Source organism: Tenrec ecaudatus, chromosome 1 (assembly GCF_050624435.1).
Source record: "Tenrec ecaudatus isolate mTenEca1 chromosome 1, mTenEca1.hap1, whole genome shotgun sequence".
In the NCBI taxonomy this organism is placed as follows: Eukaryota; Metazoa; Chordata; class Mammalia; order Afrosoricida; family Tenrecidae; genus Tenrec; species Tenrec ecaudatus.
The window spans coordinates 25,251,139-25,268,662 of record NC_134530.1 but is presented as its reverse complement, the minus strand read 5'-3'; the positions used below and the strand labels follow the sequence as shown (position 1 = coordinate 25,268,662).

General features: G+C 48.9%; 1 protein-coding gene across 2 annotated transcripts; it reads left to right on the top strand.

Moving 5' to 3' along the window:
* Positions 1–11,487: 11,487 nt before the first annotated feature.
* On the top strand, positions 11,488–14,975 carry MRPL20 (mitochondrial ribosomal protein L20). 2 transcript variants are annotated; one of them, XM_075549862.1, is made up of 4 exons: positions 11,488–11,646; positions 11,795–11,905; positions 13,688–13,765; positions 14,595–14,975. In XM_075549862.1, exons 1-4 carry the CDS (start codon positions 11,560–11,562, stop codon positions 14,766–14,768), a joined length of 450 nt encoding a protein of 149 aa, XP_075405977.1. In that variant the 5' UTR covers positions 11,488–11,559; the 3' UTR covers positions 14,769–14,975. The 2 variants fall into 2 exon arrangements, with proteins under 2 accessions (XP_075405977.1, XP_075405984.1); XM_075549869.1 differs by having other exon boundaries at positions 14,581–14,975.
* The last annotated feature ends 2,549 nt before the right edge of the window (positions 14,976–17,524 follow it).

Below are 17,524 nucleotides of genomic sequence, written 5' to 3'. Positions count from 1 at the left end.
AGCGCAAACCTGATCTCGTCCAGTCTGTTGGCAAATGTCCCGGCATAGATGAGTGAGTGCTTCCAGGGCTTCCTCAGCTTGTTTAAATATTCCAATTGGTATTCCACCCATTCCTGGATTCTTGGTTTTGTATGTGTAGAAAGCGCCACATAAATAAAAAGAAGGAAAGAAAACTCTAAAGAGTCGGCAAGAAAATTGTTGGAGCTAATTGAAAAAATTCAGTAACATGGCTGGACACAAGATCAACATTAAAAAATTAATTGGATCCCTGTGTACTAATGAATACTAATACCGTACACTATTACTGTATAAACTAATACCATACACTATTACTCTATAATGAATACTATATACTAAACCCTGTTTCCAGAGCACATCCTGGAAAGAATATCAAGAAAACAATACTATTTACAATAGCCCTCTAAAAGATGAACTACTCAGGAATATACCTAACCAGGAAAAAAAAGACTTATACAAGAAAACTGCAAAACATAAGAAACCCAAGAGACCTGCACCAATGGACCTGCATCCAACACCAAGTCCACGAACAGGAAGACTTAACATCGTGAAAATGTCAATGCTTCCTCGAATGAGCTGTAAATAAAATGCAATTCTCATCCAGAGCTCAGCATCATTCCTTAAAGAGATGGAAAACTAGTCACCAACTTCATATGGAGAAGAAAGATGACATGACTGAATGACTGAATTGTCTGCTGTGTGGATGAAGTGCCAATAAACCGTTTAATAAAAGAAAAACAAGAGACCCAGGATAAGGAGAGCACTCCTGAAGAAGAATGAGCGAAGGCCTCTCACGTCGACAGCTGCCCTATTCAGAGAGAGACACACAGTGCAAGGGACCGGAAGAGGGAACCCAGAAAAAAGCTCCAGCCACCTACGAACAAGTTATTTTTGACATAGGCTTGAGACACTTTAAATAGGGGAAGAAATAGTCCCTTCAGCAAATGGTGCTGGTAAAATTGGCTTTCCACTTGCAGAAAGATTAATCAGAACCCCTACCTCACGCCGTGCACAAAAATGAACTGAAAGTGGACTAAAGACCGTCACGTGAATCCTAACACTCTAAAGATCATCCATGAAAAATAGGCACAAACTTAGAAACCTTAATACAGGGCACAGACACACCATCAAACCTAATGAAAAACTCACACAGCTGAAGATAGACTAGATAACTGGGACATCCTAAAATAAGAAACTTATGTGTGTCAAAAAGTTTCCCTAAGAGTGAAAAAGGAATTGACAGACTGGGGAAACAATGTTGGCAATGGTACAAATCTCTAAACTCCATACAGAACCTCAGTACTTCAATAAGAAAAAGATAGAATAACCCAATTAAAGACAAACAAACAAACAGCAGAGGACACGAGCAGTTTACCAAAGAAAACATTTAGGTAACCAACACACAAGAAGAAATGCAAAAAAACAAAAAAAAATTTTTTTAAAAAGAAGAAGAAATGCTCGCCATCACCAACCATCATAGAGATGCAAATCAGCGCAGTGCTGAGCTTCCCACCTGGCTCAGAATTGATAGCAACGTTCGGAAGAAGCAGAAGACAAATGCTGGGGAGGACGGACTGGTCCTAGCTGCTGATGGGAAGTGAGACACTAGCACAGCAGTGCAGCTCGTCCTCCGGCAGCAATGTCATAGGAGTGGATATCCCATAGGACTCAGCGACCATGATACCTGGTCAGAAAGAAAGAGCACAGCACAGAGGACACACGCTCCCCCATGGTCTTTGCAGCACGGCTCCCAATGGCAAGACGATGGAAACCGCTTCAATGATCCCCCGTGAGAGAACAGATGACTGAGCCTGGGAAGCACCTCATGACCGGGATGGATTCCAGCAACCGATGCTAAATGAAGTGCGTCAAACACAAACATGCGACTGATGCTAAACAAAATGGAACAAAAGGTTTCACTCCTAAAGAAACGGTCTTTGATGGTACCAGGTTGTGGAGGACAAAGGAGAAAAGGGGAAGTAATGGGCTTGAGGGTAGACAGCTGTGAGCTTGCTCAGAGGGAAAGATACCATACTATCAGAAGGAGATGGGGGTGGGGAGTGGGCAGGAGATGAAACAGGGTAATCTGGGATGCTGACAGAGAGAGCTGTCACACCAGCAATGGTGACGACAGCCAATGTAGCAGAGGAGCAGCGGCCACAGACCCGGGAGTTGGCATGGCAGCGTGGACGTGGTCTGAACTGGACCGTATTGGGCAGTAGACTTGCTGGCAGAGTAAAGTGTCTTTGGGCTCTTATTGGTGGAGAGACACTTTCCTAAGAGGCTTCTGAGCCTGTTCAGCAGCAGAGGTCAAGAAAATGCTGACCTGACTGAAGAACTGTATCCTGAGTGATTTCTGAACCTGATTTGTAACCCCATATTAGGAGCCCGGTTGCCATAGTGGGTTGTATGTTGGGCTGCTAACTGCAAGGCCAGCAGTTTGAAATTGTCAGCCACTCTGAGGGAGAAAGACGAGGCTTTCTATTCCAGTAAAGATCTGCAGTCTTGGAAACCCACAAGGGCAGTTCTACCCTATAGCATCGTTATGAGTCAGACTTCACTTGATGGCAGTGAGAATTAACCCCACATCCTGAGTCTTGTCTGTGAATTTTGTGTGGCCATTGAAAGGAATTCTCAAACTCAGAAACTAAGTGAGAGGGAGGGTGCTATTAGAGAGAGGAGATGGCTCTGCCTCTGGAACCAGCCTTGCACACTTGATGCTGACAGTGATTCTCCTGGCCCCTCGTGAAGTTCACATGCTTCTCCGGGACCATTTTACAAGCCCGTACAACCTGCACCTCCTTACCTCTCAGGCCTCCTACTCACTCACTCAGACACAGTGACCGGATCCTGGGCCACTCACTTCCTTCATGTTTGCTGTCCCTTGTCAACACGAGACACGATCCCTCTGCGGGATCTACTCTTCCCTTGGGTACGGGTCTGGCTGGATCAGTCCCTTCCTTCTTTGCTGAGTGCCACCTGCTCAGTGCGGACGCTTCCAACAGGATTGGAGATGGTGCCTCCCCACCACAGGGAGGCCTCTTTAAGCGGAACACCGCACAGGAAAGTATGCTGGAGTTAGAAAATCACCATTGGCAGCTAAAACCAGAACGAGCCAGTTTTGTAGAGGGGTCCGATAGTTATCATCTCACAATGCAGAGGCCACACAGGGGTGCAGCCAGATCTCTGTTGAAAGCAGGACTTAGCTTCTAGCTGAACGAGCACTGCTGCAGTTGAGCTGAAACTAGGCTCTTCCTGCCACGTACAGCATGGGCCCTGTGCTCTGGGTACTTCAGCCCAACACAGGACTTCGCTACCAGGTAGTGACTGCTTCTCATCAGTAAGGTGTCTCCCTGCATCCCCATCTGAGGTTCCCCTTGCCCAATCCTGTGTCCTCTGTTTGATAGGCATTGGCCCCAGTCCATCTCTGTGGTTTGTCTTGCGCTCTGTCTCAGATCTGTTTACTGGGAGCTCTGTCATGACAAAGTATTTCCAGAAACAACTACATGGGAAAACAGTGGAGAAGCTTGGCAAGCATGGCCTTAACCCTTCAGTCCAAGCTCACGTCACCCAGGTCTGGAGGGACTGACATGGCCTCCCGATACACTGCACTGATGGATTTCTTTCTTCTTAATCATTTTACTGCAAGCTCTTACAGATCCCATGACGTTCCGTAGTTCAATCGCATCAAGCAGTGTTGTACAAGTGCTACCACGGTCAGTTCCAAACCAGTTTTTTCTTCTTGAACTCCTTGATATCAGCCCCCCTTTGTCCCCTCCCTAGTCCCATCCCCCAGGAACCCTTGTGTGTGTGTTTGTGTGTATAAATTTATTGTTGTATCTTACACCGTCCAATGTATCCATTTACCTACTATTCTGTTTTTAATTATACAAATGAATATACTCAGGTCTCACAAGATTAGTGGGGTAAAACTAAGACCATAATACTCAGGGGAGGAAATATTAAAGAACTAGAGGATTGTTATGTGTTTCATCAATGCTATACTGCACCCTGGATTTATCATCCCTTCTGTGTGGCTCTTCTGCGAGGGGCTGTCCAGTTATCTTACAGGTGGGCTTTGGGTCTCCACTACGTCCTCGCTCCTTCACATCGATTTGGTTGCTTGTTTGTGAACTTTGGATGCCTATTCCCATCAGTCAACACCTCATAATCACACAGGCTGGTGTGCTTCTTCCATGTGAGCTTTGTTGCTTCTCTGCTAGACGACAGCTTGTTTAACTACAAGCCTTTAAGACCCCCAATGCTATATCTTTTAATAGCTGGGCACCATCAGTTTTCTCCACCACATTTGCTTATGCACCCATTTTGTCTTCAGCGATCTTGTTGGGAAGGTGAGTATCATACAGTGCTACATTGTTAGAACGAACCATTCTTTATTTAGGTATGATTTAAGTAGATGCCCAAAGTCCATCTGCTTCCTTGTTGTATTTACATATTTATACATATATGAAACAAACGCACCTGTGATGGGCAGGATTCTCTAGAGAAACAAACCTTGAGCACTTATGATTTTATACATGTGAAAGGATAGGTTTCTACATGAGAAGGAATACAGCAGCTAGTTATTCCACACAGCAGTGCAGAGGGCTCAGTTCAACTCACTTTCCTGGAACAGTCAATATACTGAAGGTTCATGCAGGCTGCCGGTCCAAGGTCAAGAAAGCAGAAAGTAGAGTCTTGCCTCTGGCAAGGCAGACACTGTGGGGCCCTGAATGCAGCAACAGCCCATAGCACTGGAAGCTTAGTGCAGCAGACCCCATGGGACCAGGATCACAAACTCAAGAGATGTAGGCACCAGCAGCAACCAAAGAAGGTCTCCAAGGAGCCTCCAGGTCTAACAAGATCTACCGTTGGCTTGGCCCACAGGTAGTGCAGCACACGGTTGAGGCAAAGAACTAGCTCAAACAGTAGCACACTGGTTTCCTCAAGGAGGAAAGAGAAGGGATGCAGGGCCCATTAAGATTTTTAAAAAATTATTTTATTGGGGGCTCGTACAACTTTTATTGAAATCCATCCATCCATCCATCCATTGTGTCAAGCACATTTGTACATTTGTTGCCATCAGTATTGTCCAACCATTTGCTTTCTATTTGAGCCTTTGGTATCAGCTCATTTCCCCCCTCCGTCCTCATCCTCCTTTCCGCACTCCCAAATCCCTGATAATTTATAAATTATTATTATTTTCTCATGTCTTACATTGTCCAATGTCTCCCCTCACCTACTTTTTGGTTGTCTGACCCCCAGAGAGGAGGTTATATGTAGATTCTTGTGATCCATTCCCCCTTTCTTCCCCACCTTCCCTCCACCCTCCCAGTATCACCACTCTCACCATTGGTCCTGAGGTTTTCATCTGTCCTGGATTCCCACCCCATTAAGAATTTATCGCGGTTGCCCTCCAATCAAGATGGGACCTGATTAAACTCCACCCACATGTTTGTATGGAGGCTTAGTTGACACAATAAACCTAATTATCACTGCACCTATATTTATATATTTACATATGAGGGGGTAAGGTGCACTCAGATGGCTGTGTGAGCAGATGCAATGACGTGGTGGCAGAACCAGTCCCCCATCTGCCACAAATCAGGCCTTTTTTGTCCCAAACTGTTATGCAATCTTTTCAGAACCTCTAAATAGAAAACTTGATTAACAGTCTGACCTGGTGGAACGAATTCCAAATGCACTATGATTTGACATTTTCATCCATTTAGGAAGTTGATGGATGTCCAGAATGAGGCTTGTCATCAATCGACATTTCACTTTTTTTGAAACAGGGAAAAACCACTTGTACCCTTGACTTTTTCCGACAGTGCTGTCCTCGTCATCTGTGTCCAACATCACAACAGTTTCCGCGGCATTTTTCCTGAGCAGGGAACAAAACTTCACAGTCACATGCTGTTCTCATGGATCAACCATCATAAAAAAATGGGGTTCAAGCAGAACTGCTTTTACAAAAAAATTCACTGTAACCAGAGAACCCTTCCAAGCGATGCCACTGGGTGCACTAATTCAGAGCGAGTTTCCTGACGCTCACCTAGCGGGGAAAATGCGTACCATGAAAGCTCTCCTCCACCTAGTGCAATTCCAGGTTTTGGGGGGTACCCCCTCATATCTACATATCTATCTATAAATACATATTTATTTATTTCCTCCTGGCCCACTCTCATGCTTACCCTTTGTTCACCTACACTGATGTATTTCTGTGGGAAACCGAGGACCTGGAAGAATGCGTATGTGACCTGTCCCTCACACCCATGACCATGGCCAGCCGTGACTAGCGAGCGGCATGCCTCTGCATTCTGAGATGTGGAAAGCGTCAGTCAAGGGCACTTATTCCAGGAAGGGCATTTCTCCACCTCCACCCCCCTCAGTGGTCACTTAAAGCTGGCTCCTACAGGTGCCTGGCCCCTCATGTATGCAGTATGTAGTGACATGATGCCTACAAGGATCCTGTTCCCTTGGTCTCTTATCTTCAGGAGCGATCCACACCTCTTGTCTCCTGCATACCTGGTGGTCCCTTTAGCGCATTCCCGTTGAGGGCTCAGGATAGTCAAGATGAACGCATTGCCCACTTTTGTGTGTGTGCATTTACAAGAGGCTTGCAGGCCTCCGTACTATAAAACCCTGTTGTTGAACTCAACACTCTCCCTCTTCTCTGGATAATGGAGAGGGTGCCCTGTGCTCCGCTCATGTTCTTCTTTACTGTCTTCCAGAATTGCAGATTCTCCTCAGGACCCCATTTGACTCTGGGGAAGTCTGTGGAATTCTTATTTCTGTGGAATTCTGCCCAAAACGAACAACCTATTATGTTTGCCACAAAGATAAACTGAGGCCAGGTCAGAGAGAGGGAAAAGGAGAAGTGTATTCTGTGCTCCCGGGCGAGATTCACAGGCTCCAGCAAGAAGTCCCTGAAGTCCTGCTGCCAGGGAGGGAGGGGAATGCAGAGAAAGAGACCAGAGCCCTGAGCTCCTGGGCGAGGCCCGCGAACCCTACGCTGGGGGCCTGAGAAGTCACCTATCTGTGGTGAAGAGCAAGTTTGTAAGTTGGTCAGGGCGGTAAACAAGAGGGGAGGGGGGAAGGGCTGCAGCTGCATTGGCTTAAGCCGTCTCCATCTGTGAAATTCCGAGGTAGAGTGGTCTCTTGATCCAGATACCGAGGAGATGGCTCATTGTCCTGGAGCCCTTTTGAAGCTTGCAGTCCTGGTCTGATAAGGGCATGACAGGCTGTTCCTAATGCCCGCCACCCCCTCCCCTGACCTGAGCCTGACCCAGCACAACCCAAATTGATTTCCAAGGAAATAGCAGACAAACCCCAACTGAGGGATATTCTACAAAATACATGGCTCATATTTTTCAAGTATGCTAAGACTAAGAAAGAAGACCGATTCCTGATTAAAAGAGACTAGAAAGCCATGCAACGGTAGTTGGAACATATATAGGCTTGGTGATAGAAATGACGCTGGGCCACTGACTTGTTCATAGCAAATACCTTTTTCAACAACATGAAAGGCGACTTATATGTGTGGACTTCTCTAGAAGGAATACACAGAAATCAAAATGGGCTACCTTTGTGGGGAGAGATAATGGAGAAGCTCCATATCAGCTGCTAAAACCAGGCCAAGGGCTGATAGTGGAGCAGATCATCAATTGCTCATATGTAAGTTCAGGTTGAAGTTGAAGAAAATGAACACAAGTTCATGAGCGCTAAAATACAACCTTGAGTATATCTCACCCAAATTTGGAGAACATCTTAAGGACAGATTTGACACATTAAACACTGATGGCAGGACACCTGATGAGCCGGGGCGGACACTAAGAACGTCATACATGAAGAAAGCAAAAGGTCATTAAAGAGACAGGAACGAAAGAAGAGAGCCAGGTGGATGTCAGAAGAGACCCTGACACTGGCTCTTAATCATAGGGTAGCTAAGGTACATGGAATAAACGATGAAGTGGGAGAGCTGACAGAAAGTCCCTGAGAGCAGCTGGAGAAGACAAAGTAAAACATTGTAATGAAGTGTGCAGAGACCCAGTGTCAGGGGAGAGCCCCTAACACAGCTTCATGGGTCCGGTAGGCACAATTGTACAGCGATAGTAAGTAAAGATCATAGTAAAGTCATAGAGAGCATGAGCGATAGAAGCGAGGTTGAAACAATGGAGTCAGACACATTTCATAGTAGCATGCTCACCTCAGCCTCACTTGGAGGTTCACATGGAGAGATTTATTCCTAACCAAGGCTTATATATTCTCTGGGGATGTGCAAGGCCCCTAATTACAGGTGAAGACATACGTCACAGGAAATGTGCTATAGGTAATACAGTAATGGGAGGGGGATGATATAGAGGTACACATGCTATAGGAAGAGGAGGGATTAAGGTATACATGTGACAAGATGGGCAGACCCTAGATTCATGATGGCGGCCAAGCCTTGATTGCCACCAAGGTTTATTTAACCTAAGCTTTCAGGGGAAGCAATCCACTGTCCCTAACAGCAGGGAATGAGTCCTACCCACTGTGGGAGAAACAATGGTGTCTGCTTGCTCTGGATGACTGCAGTATTCAGGGAGATAACGTGGCAATCAGTTCCCATTAGTTGCAAGCAGTGTTCTAAGTCTAACATGTATCTGGGTGAGGCGACTTGGGAGAAATCTTGTTCCCCACAACCAACCGTTAGAAAACCAAAAAGGACTTTGTGGCAGTTACATCACCTCCTGTCAACTTGAGTGAAGGGGTGCAGTCCAGTCTGTCAGTCAGGTCATAGCCAATGAGGCCTCTTTGTGGGCATGGCTTTCTCCTGAGGATTCTGGGAACACCTGTCTTCCTCCCTGGAGGTGGGAGACATGCAGCTAAACATTCCTATTCACAAGCCACATGAAGCTACTGTGATGGAGCCAGAGCCCTGGAAATGGAGGAGCTGAGATGCTTCCACTGCCACTGGATCCACTAGACTTTCCACCCACTGGCCTGTGATCTTCCTGCATTCGGTGTCATCGCATCATTGCATGTACTGTGTCTGAAAAGAATTTATATTTTGGTATTGGGTATATGGGCTAATATTTGACTTCTGGACTTGATCTGGACTGGGCTGGGATGTTTTCTCAATATACAATTGCTCTTTATATAAACCTCTTTTGTATATAGATATGAGTGCCTATGAATTTGTTTCTGTAGTCTACCCTGACTAACACAGCCTCGAAGCACTTGCTGTTGAAGATCAAGGATTGCAGCCTTTGCCTTTGGTATGGATTACAATGTAAAAACAAAACAAAACCCCCCAAACAAAAAATCTACAACAGAAAAAACAAGAAAACCCAAATGCTTACAACTTCACCCAAGAGGTAACAGCACGATAAACGGAGAAAATACTGATGTTGTCAAGGATTTCATCTTGCTTGGATCGACAGTCAGTGCTCACGGAGGCAGCAGTGAAAAGATCAAAGGACACAGTGCATTGGGTCAATCTACTGCAGGAGATCTCTTTACAGTGTGAGAAGCAAGGGTGTTACTTTGAGGATAAAGGTGTGCATGACCCAAGCCATGGCATCTTCAATTGCATCACATGCATGTGAGAGTTGGACACTGAAGAAGGAAGAACAAAGGACAACTGATTCATTTGAATGGTGGTGCTGGTGAAAAATATTGAAGATACTTTGGATTGCCAAAAGAACAAACAGATCTATCTTGGAGCAAGTATGGTCAGAATGCTCCTTAGAGGCAGGGATGAAGAGACTTGTCTTATATACTTTGGGCATGTTATCAGGAGAGACCACTCTAGTAACCCAGCTTGAAGCACTCCATTTTGTTAAAATTGCCATCTTGTATGGCCTCATTGTTGCTATCTCTAGCCCCACCCAATAGCCTGTCTCATTCACAAATACTCTTGCCAGATAAGTCCCTCCAGATCTCTTGACAGACCTTGACCCACCCTGCTGCTGTCCCATTCCCTCCTGATAACCTGTCAGATAAACAAGGAATGTAGTAAATCTTGACAGATCCTGATTCAGCTGCAGGTGTCCCCTCCCCACCCCTCCTAATGTCCTGCCTGCCAGATTAAGCAAAGAATGTAACTACTGAATGTTCCTGTCATGTCTAACTCCTGGATTAACTATTGTATATGTCTTGTCTACCACCCTTGGTCAAGGTCAAGAAAGTTTTCCAGGTGCCAGCCTCCTCTCTCTGCCCAGCTAGGCTTATTCTTTCACTTTAATAAGGTGGTGTGGCTTGATGTTGCTCGCTCCAGTATGACCAGCAGTTCCTGAAGAGGGACATCGTATTTGGTAAAGTGGAGGGGCAGGGAAAAGAAGGTGCCTGACAAGACAAACTGACCCCGGGCTGCAGCAACGGGCTCCAGCGTAGCAACAGTGGTGAGGATGGTGCAGGACCAGGCGGTGTTTGGTATGAGTGGTAAGTGACTGATGGCACCTAACAACAAGAAGTGCCAAAGGAATGTGTGGCATTGGGGGGTTGGTGGTGTCTGTAAAGAGCAAATGACATTTGAATAGTGTGTGGTCTTGATAACAGGATTGTATCAAAGTTCTATTTCCTGATTTTGCATACTGTACTGTGGCTTATAAGAAAACATTCTTGTTCTTAGGAAATACGCAGTGAGGAATTCAGTGCTTTCTAGTTTACTTCTCGATGCTCCAGAGGGGGGGAAAAAGATGTCTTTATAAATATTTATTCAGAGAATTATTTTTCAAATAGGGCAACATGTGAGCAGTTGGTGCATTTCGGTAAAGAGTATTACAGAGAATAAAACAGAAGAAGCACAGTATAAACAGTATTTGAGCAGAGCACACTGGAGCTCCTTACACTAGTTTTGCGACTGTTCAGTCAATTAAACAGACCAGAGTTAGGGTACAAGTAAATAGCACGGCCTCACTGGCCCTCTTGCTTTGATTCACTGTGAAACATACATACAATGTTGCACGTGCCAGCGTGCCGTTCAGTGGACTATGTTCACAATCTTATGCAATCAGCTCTTACAAGTCCGTGACCCTAAAAGGCAACCCCAGCCCTTGGCTCCCATCCTCCTCAAGCTTGCCTATTCTGGGCATTTCGTGTACATGGAACCCTGGGTGGCTTGGTGCGCTCTTTCAAGTGCATGTTTCCGAATCCTAACTTCATCCCTTCCAGTGGCCGATCCACGCTGCAGGGGGCAGATGAACCTGCTCACTAAGGCGCGCCTCGGGTCGGGCGCTGTCCGTCGCTGCTTCCCCCGCTGCACCATGTCCACGGCGCGGAGGTTCCACGGACTCGGCCCGACGCGCTGGGTGATGCAGAGTACGGGCTCGGTGGGGGTCACCGAAGCCAGGGCGGGACCCTGTCCGCGATAGCGGCCCTTACCGGCAGCTCGGAGGGAAGCCGAGGCCGCCGCGGAAGCGGGCGGAGGCGCATGCGCACGCGGCGGCGCGCCCGGAAGTGCTTGCGTTGTCTTGACCTGACCCGGAAGCGCTGGCCTGCCGCCGTCGCTTCCGCCCCCCGCAATATGGCGGCGCTCTGCTGACCCCCGCGGGCGCCATGGTTTTCCTCTCGGCGCAGCTATGGCTGCGGAATCGCGTCACCGACCGCTACTGGCGGGTCCAGGAGGTGCTGAAGCACGCCCGGGTGAGTGCCGCCCGTCCCCCCTGCCCGCCGCCGCGGCTGCCCGTGGGCACACCGGGGCCGCCTCGTGGCATCTAGCGAGGCCCGGGGACCAGGGGTCCAGGAGTCAGGTCCCAAGAGCAAATGCTTATGCCGGTGATTTTTCGCCTAGCACTTCCGGGGAAGGAAGAATCGGTGCTACAGCCTGGCGATCCGAGCTGTGATTCGAGCCTTTGTGAAATGCACCAAAGCACGGAATCTGAAGAAGAGGACCATGCGGACTGTAAGCGTGGGCCCCTGGGGGGGGGAGGCAGGGGGCTGCCCTCCTGCCGAGCGCTGTTGTCGCTGCTGGGGTCCGAGTGGGCTCGCCCTCCGTTCCAGGCTGCAGTCCCCGCCGTGGGTATCCCGCCGCAGCTCAAAGCCCATCCCTCCTCCCGCAGGGCTCCGCCCTCGGAATGGCTTCTCCACTCCTCTACCTGCTGGCGGCCAAAACCTCAGGACCGCTTTTGTCTCTCATGCCTCCTATCCTGGCTGCCCCACAGACAGCATCCCGGCCTGCCAGCCTCCCACCTCTCCCTGAGCCCTCCCGGCTCACAGCCACCACCCTGCTGTGGGCCATCATCACCATCCCGCCTTCAGCCCAACCACCACCCTCTAGAGCGCATCTCTCTCCATTGCATAAAACCTTTTGGTGGCGTCCCAGAACACCATGATTATTTATTTCTTTAAAAAACTGAATAACTCGAGGAGCTGATTCCAGGGGCTTAGGTGGAGAGCAAATGTTTTGAGAATGATGAGTGCAATGAATGTACAAATTTGTTTTACACAATGGATGTATGTATGGATTGTGATGAGTTATGAGCCCCTAACAAAATGATTAAAAAAAAGAAGAAATCCTCTTCCAGCCCTTAACAACAACCCAGACATCTCTATTGTTTCAAGCACATTTGTGCATACAGGTTTCCATCATCATTTCCCAAACATTTTCTTTCTACTTGAGCTGTGGGTATCAGCTCCTCTTTTTCCCCCTCCCAGAACACCTGTGATTAAAATCCAAAATAACCCCTGAGGGTCATCTCTGAGGGGCCGGAGTACTGTTGTCAGATGCCACAGTATGGGAGAGTTTAAAAGAGAGGGATTCACATGATGCTGAGTGCAAGGAGTCAACCACAAAAGGGGCAAATATTGTATAAGACCCGTTATTTGAAAAAAGCAAAAAAATCAAGAAAAGGCTTTTGCACCCAAAGGAACAGATGTATAGGGTGGGAGGGGGAGGAGGCAAAGCAGTAGGTTAGAGTGGCCATCAGCACACTGGCCCTGGAGCAGGCTTTGGTGGCTCCTTCGGTACACTGGACATGAGGTAAAGGTGAGGAAGGTGATCATTCAGATCATGGTGATCTCCTTTGTGTGTAAACACACATGTATGGAATCTAGAATACTTTAAAATTTGTCGTGAGGGACAGGATGGGCTATTCTGTCTCAAAAGTTTGCCGAGCCCCGAGTGAGAGGGTAGATAAAGTGTTAACTTGGATGAGAGTTGAGATAATAACCAACAAGAGATGGGCAAAAAGAAAAAAATCTAGTATGTAAATCCTCACCTAATTCAGAGTAAAAAACTTTAAAAAAGAGTTCACCACTGACCATCATCATAGATGGTCCCATGACAGGGGGGGAGGGCACTTGTGATGTCTAGAAAGCTCTGTTGAGCTACCCCAGGTGCTATGTAGTATGGTAAGCAGCTCTTTCCTATTCTTCATTTCTAATCCAGCAACATGCTTTGGAGTCACCACCTTCCAGATCTTTCCTTGGCTACCCAGTAGCCTCACGCAGGCCCAAGTCTGTAGGCCACATTGACGGTGGCTGGAAGAGATGCCTACAGGTGCCTTGGTGATGTCGTGGTTATGAGTGGGGCCGTGAGCTGCCTGGGCGGCAGGCAGTTGGAAACCGCCAGCAGTTCTGTGGGAGCAAGACGTGCTCCCCCACAAACAAACACACACACACAGTCATGAGAGAGATGGCAGCGAGTCATGGACCCACTGAACTGATCCTCTGTGCTTTATTTCAGCTCTGGATCAATCGAATCACAGCTGCTTCCCAGGAGCATGGCCTGAAGTACCCAGCCTTGGTTGGCAATTTAGTTAAGGTATGGTGAGGGTGGGGGCCCTGTGTGAGGGCTGGCATGAGCCCAGGCGGCAGCACCAGCTAGCAAAGCTAGGAGTTGTGCCCTCACACTATTTTCTGCACTTGGGTGTGGTCTGGCAGGCCTGCAGCTGGTTACTGTTTCTTTTCGGCCCTGCTGGGGGCCTTTAAAGTGATGGCGTGGGTGGGTGTTGTCCGGGTCTGACCAGGCCCCACCTTTGCCATGTCATCCTAGTCTTCGTGGTTTGCTTAAGTGCCTCGTCCCAGGATCCTGATGGGGACAGAGACTCCAGAATGGCGCAGGTTACAGTGGGCACACAGATCCGATGTGGTGCACCAAGACTACCTTGTCCTCTCCTGGCCCCATGCCCCTTTCTGGCAGCGTTGGTTTACTCCCATGTAGAGGAGAGATGGCTCAGCTCAGGCCCCCTTGCGGAAATGGAGGTTCTTCATACGCGCCTCCCTTCTGCCCCAGTGCCGTTCTGAACACACTCCGGCCGCCTCGGGGTCTCACTCAAGGTCTTTGAAGTGGGGGCTGTGATTTTCTCTTCTGTGTGGATTGAGAGGTTGTCCAAGGCCAGCAGTGGGTGATGACGGCAGACTCTGAATAAGGTGCCTGTGTCCAGGCTGGCTCCCAGCCTTGTCCTTTCCCTCATCCTACCCCATGGCTTCCTCGGTGCCCTTGTGTGGCTCTGCCTGAAGGACCTGGTACCCCATCCTTCTCAGGCCCCACCCCAATGCTGCGCGAACCTGGTGCTGATGTGCTACGCATAGTGTAGCCTCCGGAACCGCTGCTGCATGGGGCCGCCCTTCTGACAGGCCTTCTCTCCCAGTGCCAGGTGGAGCTCAACAGGAAAGTGCTTGCTGACCTGGCCATCTACGAGCCAAAGACTTTTAAATCTTTGGCCGCTTTGGCCAAAAGGCGGCGAGAAGAGGGATTTGCTGCTGCCCTGGGAGACGGAAAGGAACCGGAAGGCGTGTTCTCCCGAGTGACACATTACCGCTGAGGGTCCCCTCGCACATTGACCTTCCTGCCGTGGCGGTGTGACCTTCGAGATGTTTGTCCAGATGGTCCCAGACCCTGAAATAAGCGAGAGGAACGGACATAATTGTACACAGACCTCTAGAAGCCAAGGGTCCACCCTCCCCTCCTAGTGGGAGAGGTCCACAGACTGGTTAGATACAGATCATGCAAATAAAGCTGGTTTTCTGTTCTGCTTTGCAAGTTGTGTTTTCGGCATTCAGTTAGCAGGGGACCTTGGCCTCGGGTGTGTCCCATATTTAGGGGGGCTCGAGGTGCTCACCTGGAAGGTATACTTGCTGCTTGTCCCCAAGGTCCAGGGTTGTGGGACACCCCTACACACCTGAGCTGGCTGCTTTCTCCTTTTGGAATCCTCCTGTAGGTTAGGGGGCTCATGCCAAGCCTCTGAATGTTGAGGTTGGCTGGAGGAGCCCAGCTTCCTGCTTCCTGGAACTGCAGTCCAGCGCCCAGTGGCTGTTCGCTGCCACCTCCTGAATGCACTGCCCTGTCTCCGAAGCTGACTCTTCTCAAATTCCCTTGCGAATCGCTGGGGAGTCCTTGCTCCTCTCCTCACACCTGTTTGCCACAGGGACCCTGTGGCCTTGTCTTCAGCCCAGTCCGCCCCAGTTCCTCTGCAGCCCCCTCTGCTGTCCACCTGGCTGCCCAGCCCTCCCACAGCAGGCAGATGGGTACCCTCCATCACGTCCAGCCTGGTTTCCCTTCTCCACAAGCTCCCAACAAGACTGGCCTTGTTAGATTTCCCAGGTGGAAAATACTTCAGTGCTTGGCTTTGCACAAGAAAGAATTCACTCTGAAGCCTAGTCTGTGAACCAAGTAGGTTTTTATAAAGGACGGAAGAAGTTTCAGGTTTTACAGTCACTGAACATGGGCAACCTAGTGGGACTGCGCCCCCACACGTGGCAGCCTGAGGTCAGAGAGACAGCTGAGTGGGCACATGATAGGAGCCAAAGGGCGAATAAAACATGGGTCTCTGGGGTCAAGGTATTTGAGGGCTGCAGCTGGGAGGCATGGTCCAAGGTATCGGTTGACTCCATTGGCAGTCTAAGGACTCCCCTGATCCTCCTCCAACCAGAGGGACAGTCCCATCCCTGTTCTGCTGCCTAACAGCCTCACCACAGCTCTGCCTGCCCTCACATGGGCCTGCCGTGATCTCTTCTTAAACCCCTGTGCAGGTGTCCACCCCTCTCCCAGCTAAGGGCCGGCTTTCCCTGTGGTCTGAAGCTGGGCCTGGGGTGGGTGTACTGAGCCCTGGGGTCACTGGTGGGAGCAGGTCACATATACTTTCTTCCAGGGCCTCAGTTTCACAGGTAACCAAATGTTAGGAGGGAGGAGTTACACATACAAGGCTCTCTAATAGCTCCCTAGGGTTCCAAACGGGCCTGGCTTCTGCTGACCACTCCACCCTGGAAGCTTCCCTGGCACCACGCAGAACTGCCTTCCACCGATCTCTCAAGCACCTTGATAGCACCTCAGCCGCCCAACTCAATGCGTTCCAAATTTGTGAACACTAAAACGCTTGAGTGAGAACGGAACATCCTAAGGAAGAATGGAAAGCCAAATAATTGGTTCTGAGGCCCCAAAATTACACTTAGAAGTTCTTTTTGCCAGGACTTGAAATCACTTCTTACATATCCCGGTCTCAGATATGCTCCTTTCCCCTTGGAGTTGTTTCTAAGGTTTCCACATGAACTCACTTTCCTACCTCTTCCAAGGGCTGAGGTCTTTGTTCTGTGGTTAATGATGTCACACCTTTCACAGCTATTAGCTGCTTTTATGACATGCCCTCCCCAAAGTGTTGATAGCTTGTATTCAGCCAAGAGGCTGCTTTAACAACGGTGGTTCCCAGTTTTCTGTGCTGACATTACTTTATAGTTTCCCAAATAAAAGCACATGATGAATGTTTTAATATAATGCAGTGTTTCTCAACCTTCCTAATGCTATTATGACCTTTCATACAGTTCATGTTGTGATGACCCCCACAACCATCACATTATTTTCGTTGTTTTGCTACCTTTATGAATCAGGTGACCCCTGTGAAAAGCTTGTTCGATAACCCCCTTCCCCCATAGGGGTCGCGACCCCCAGGTTGAGAACCACTGCACTAAAGCAAGCGCTCTTATGTTTCAACAAGAGCCAAACAATATAGCTCATTTGTATCCTCAGCAAGTGACCTGTGCCTGACCTCGGCCTGTACCGATTTTTTCCAAATAGCGTTCGGTTCAATTACCGAGTACCACGGAGCACAATTTCTGCGAGCTCTGCTGTTCAAAACCAGTGGAAAGTTCGAGCTTGCAGCCATTTCACAACCGAGGGATCACGGTACACACTTTGCGGCAACATGGAAATAAACACTCGCGGTCACTTGTTCACCCATCCCCTTCCCGTGCACTGGGCTTTTAAGACAAGAACTTAAGTTGCCTGGCGTTACTTCTGCGTCCCTCAACGCTTGGGGTTGGTTAAGTTCGGAGAGTAACGACCACACGAGCTGCCGGATTTTGTTTCAGGCAACTAGAGCCCATTGCTGAGTGCCAGGCGCAGGGCAAGGGGGCAATTTACCCATCACCCGGCAACCCTCCGGCGAGGGAGGTCACCATAGCTTCTCTCTCCACGTGCCCCTCCACTGTGCTCTAGACAATCAGGACACAGCCCCGGGGACGGCAGCTTGGAGGCCACCCCGCCGCAGCCTCGCCGACGAGGGGTCATCCTCCGGACACTCCGCTG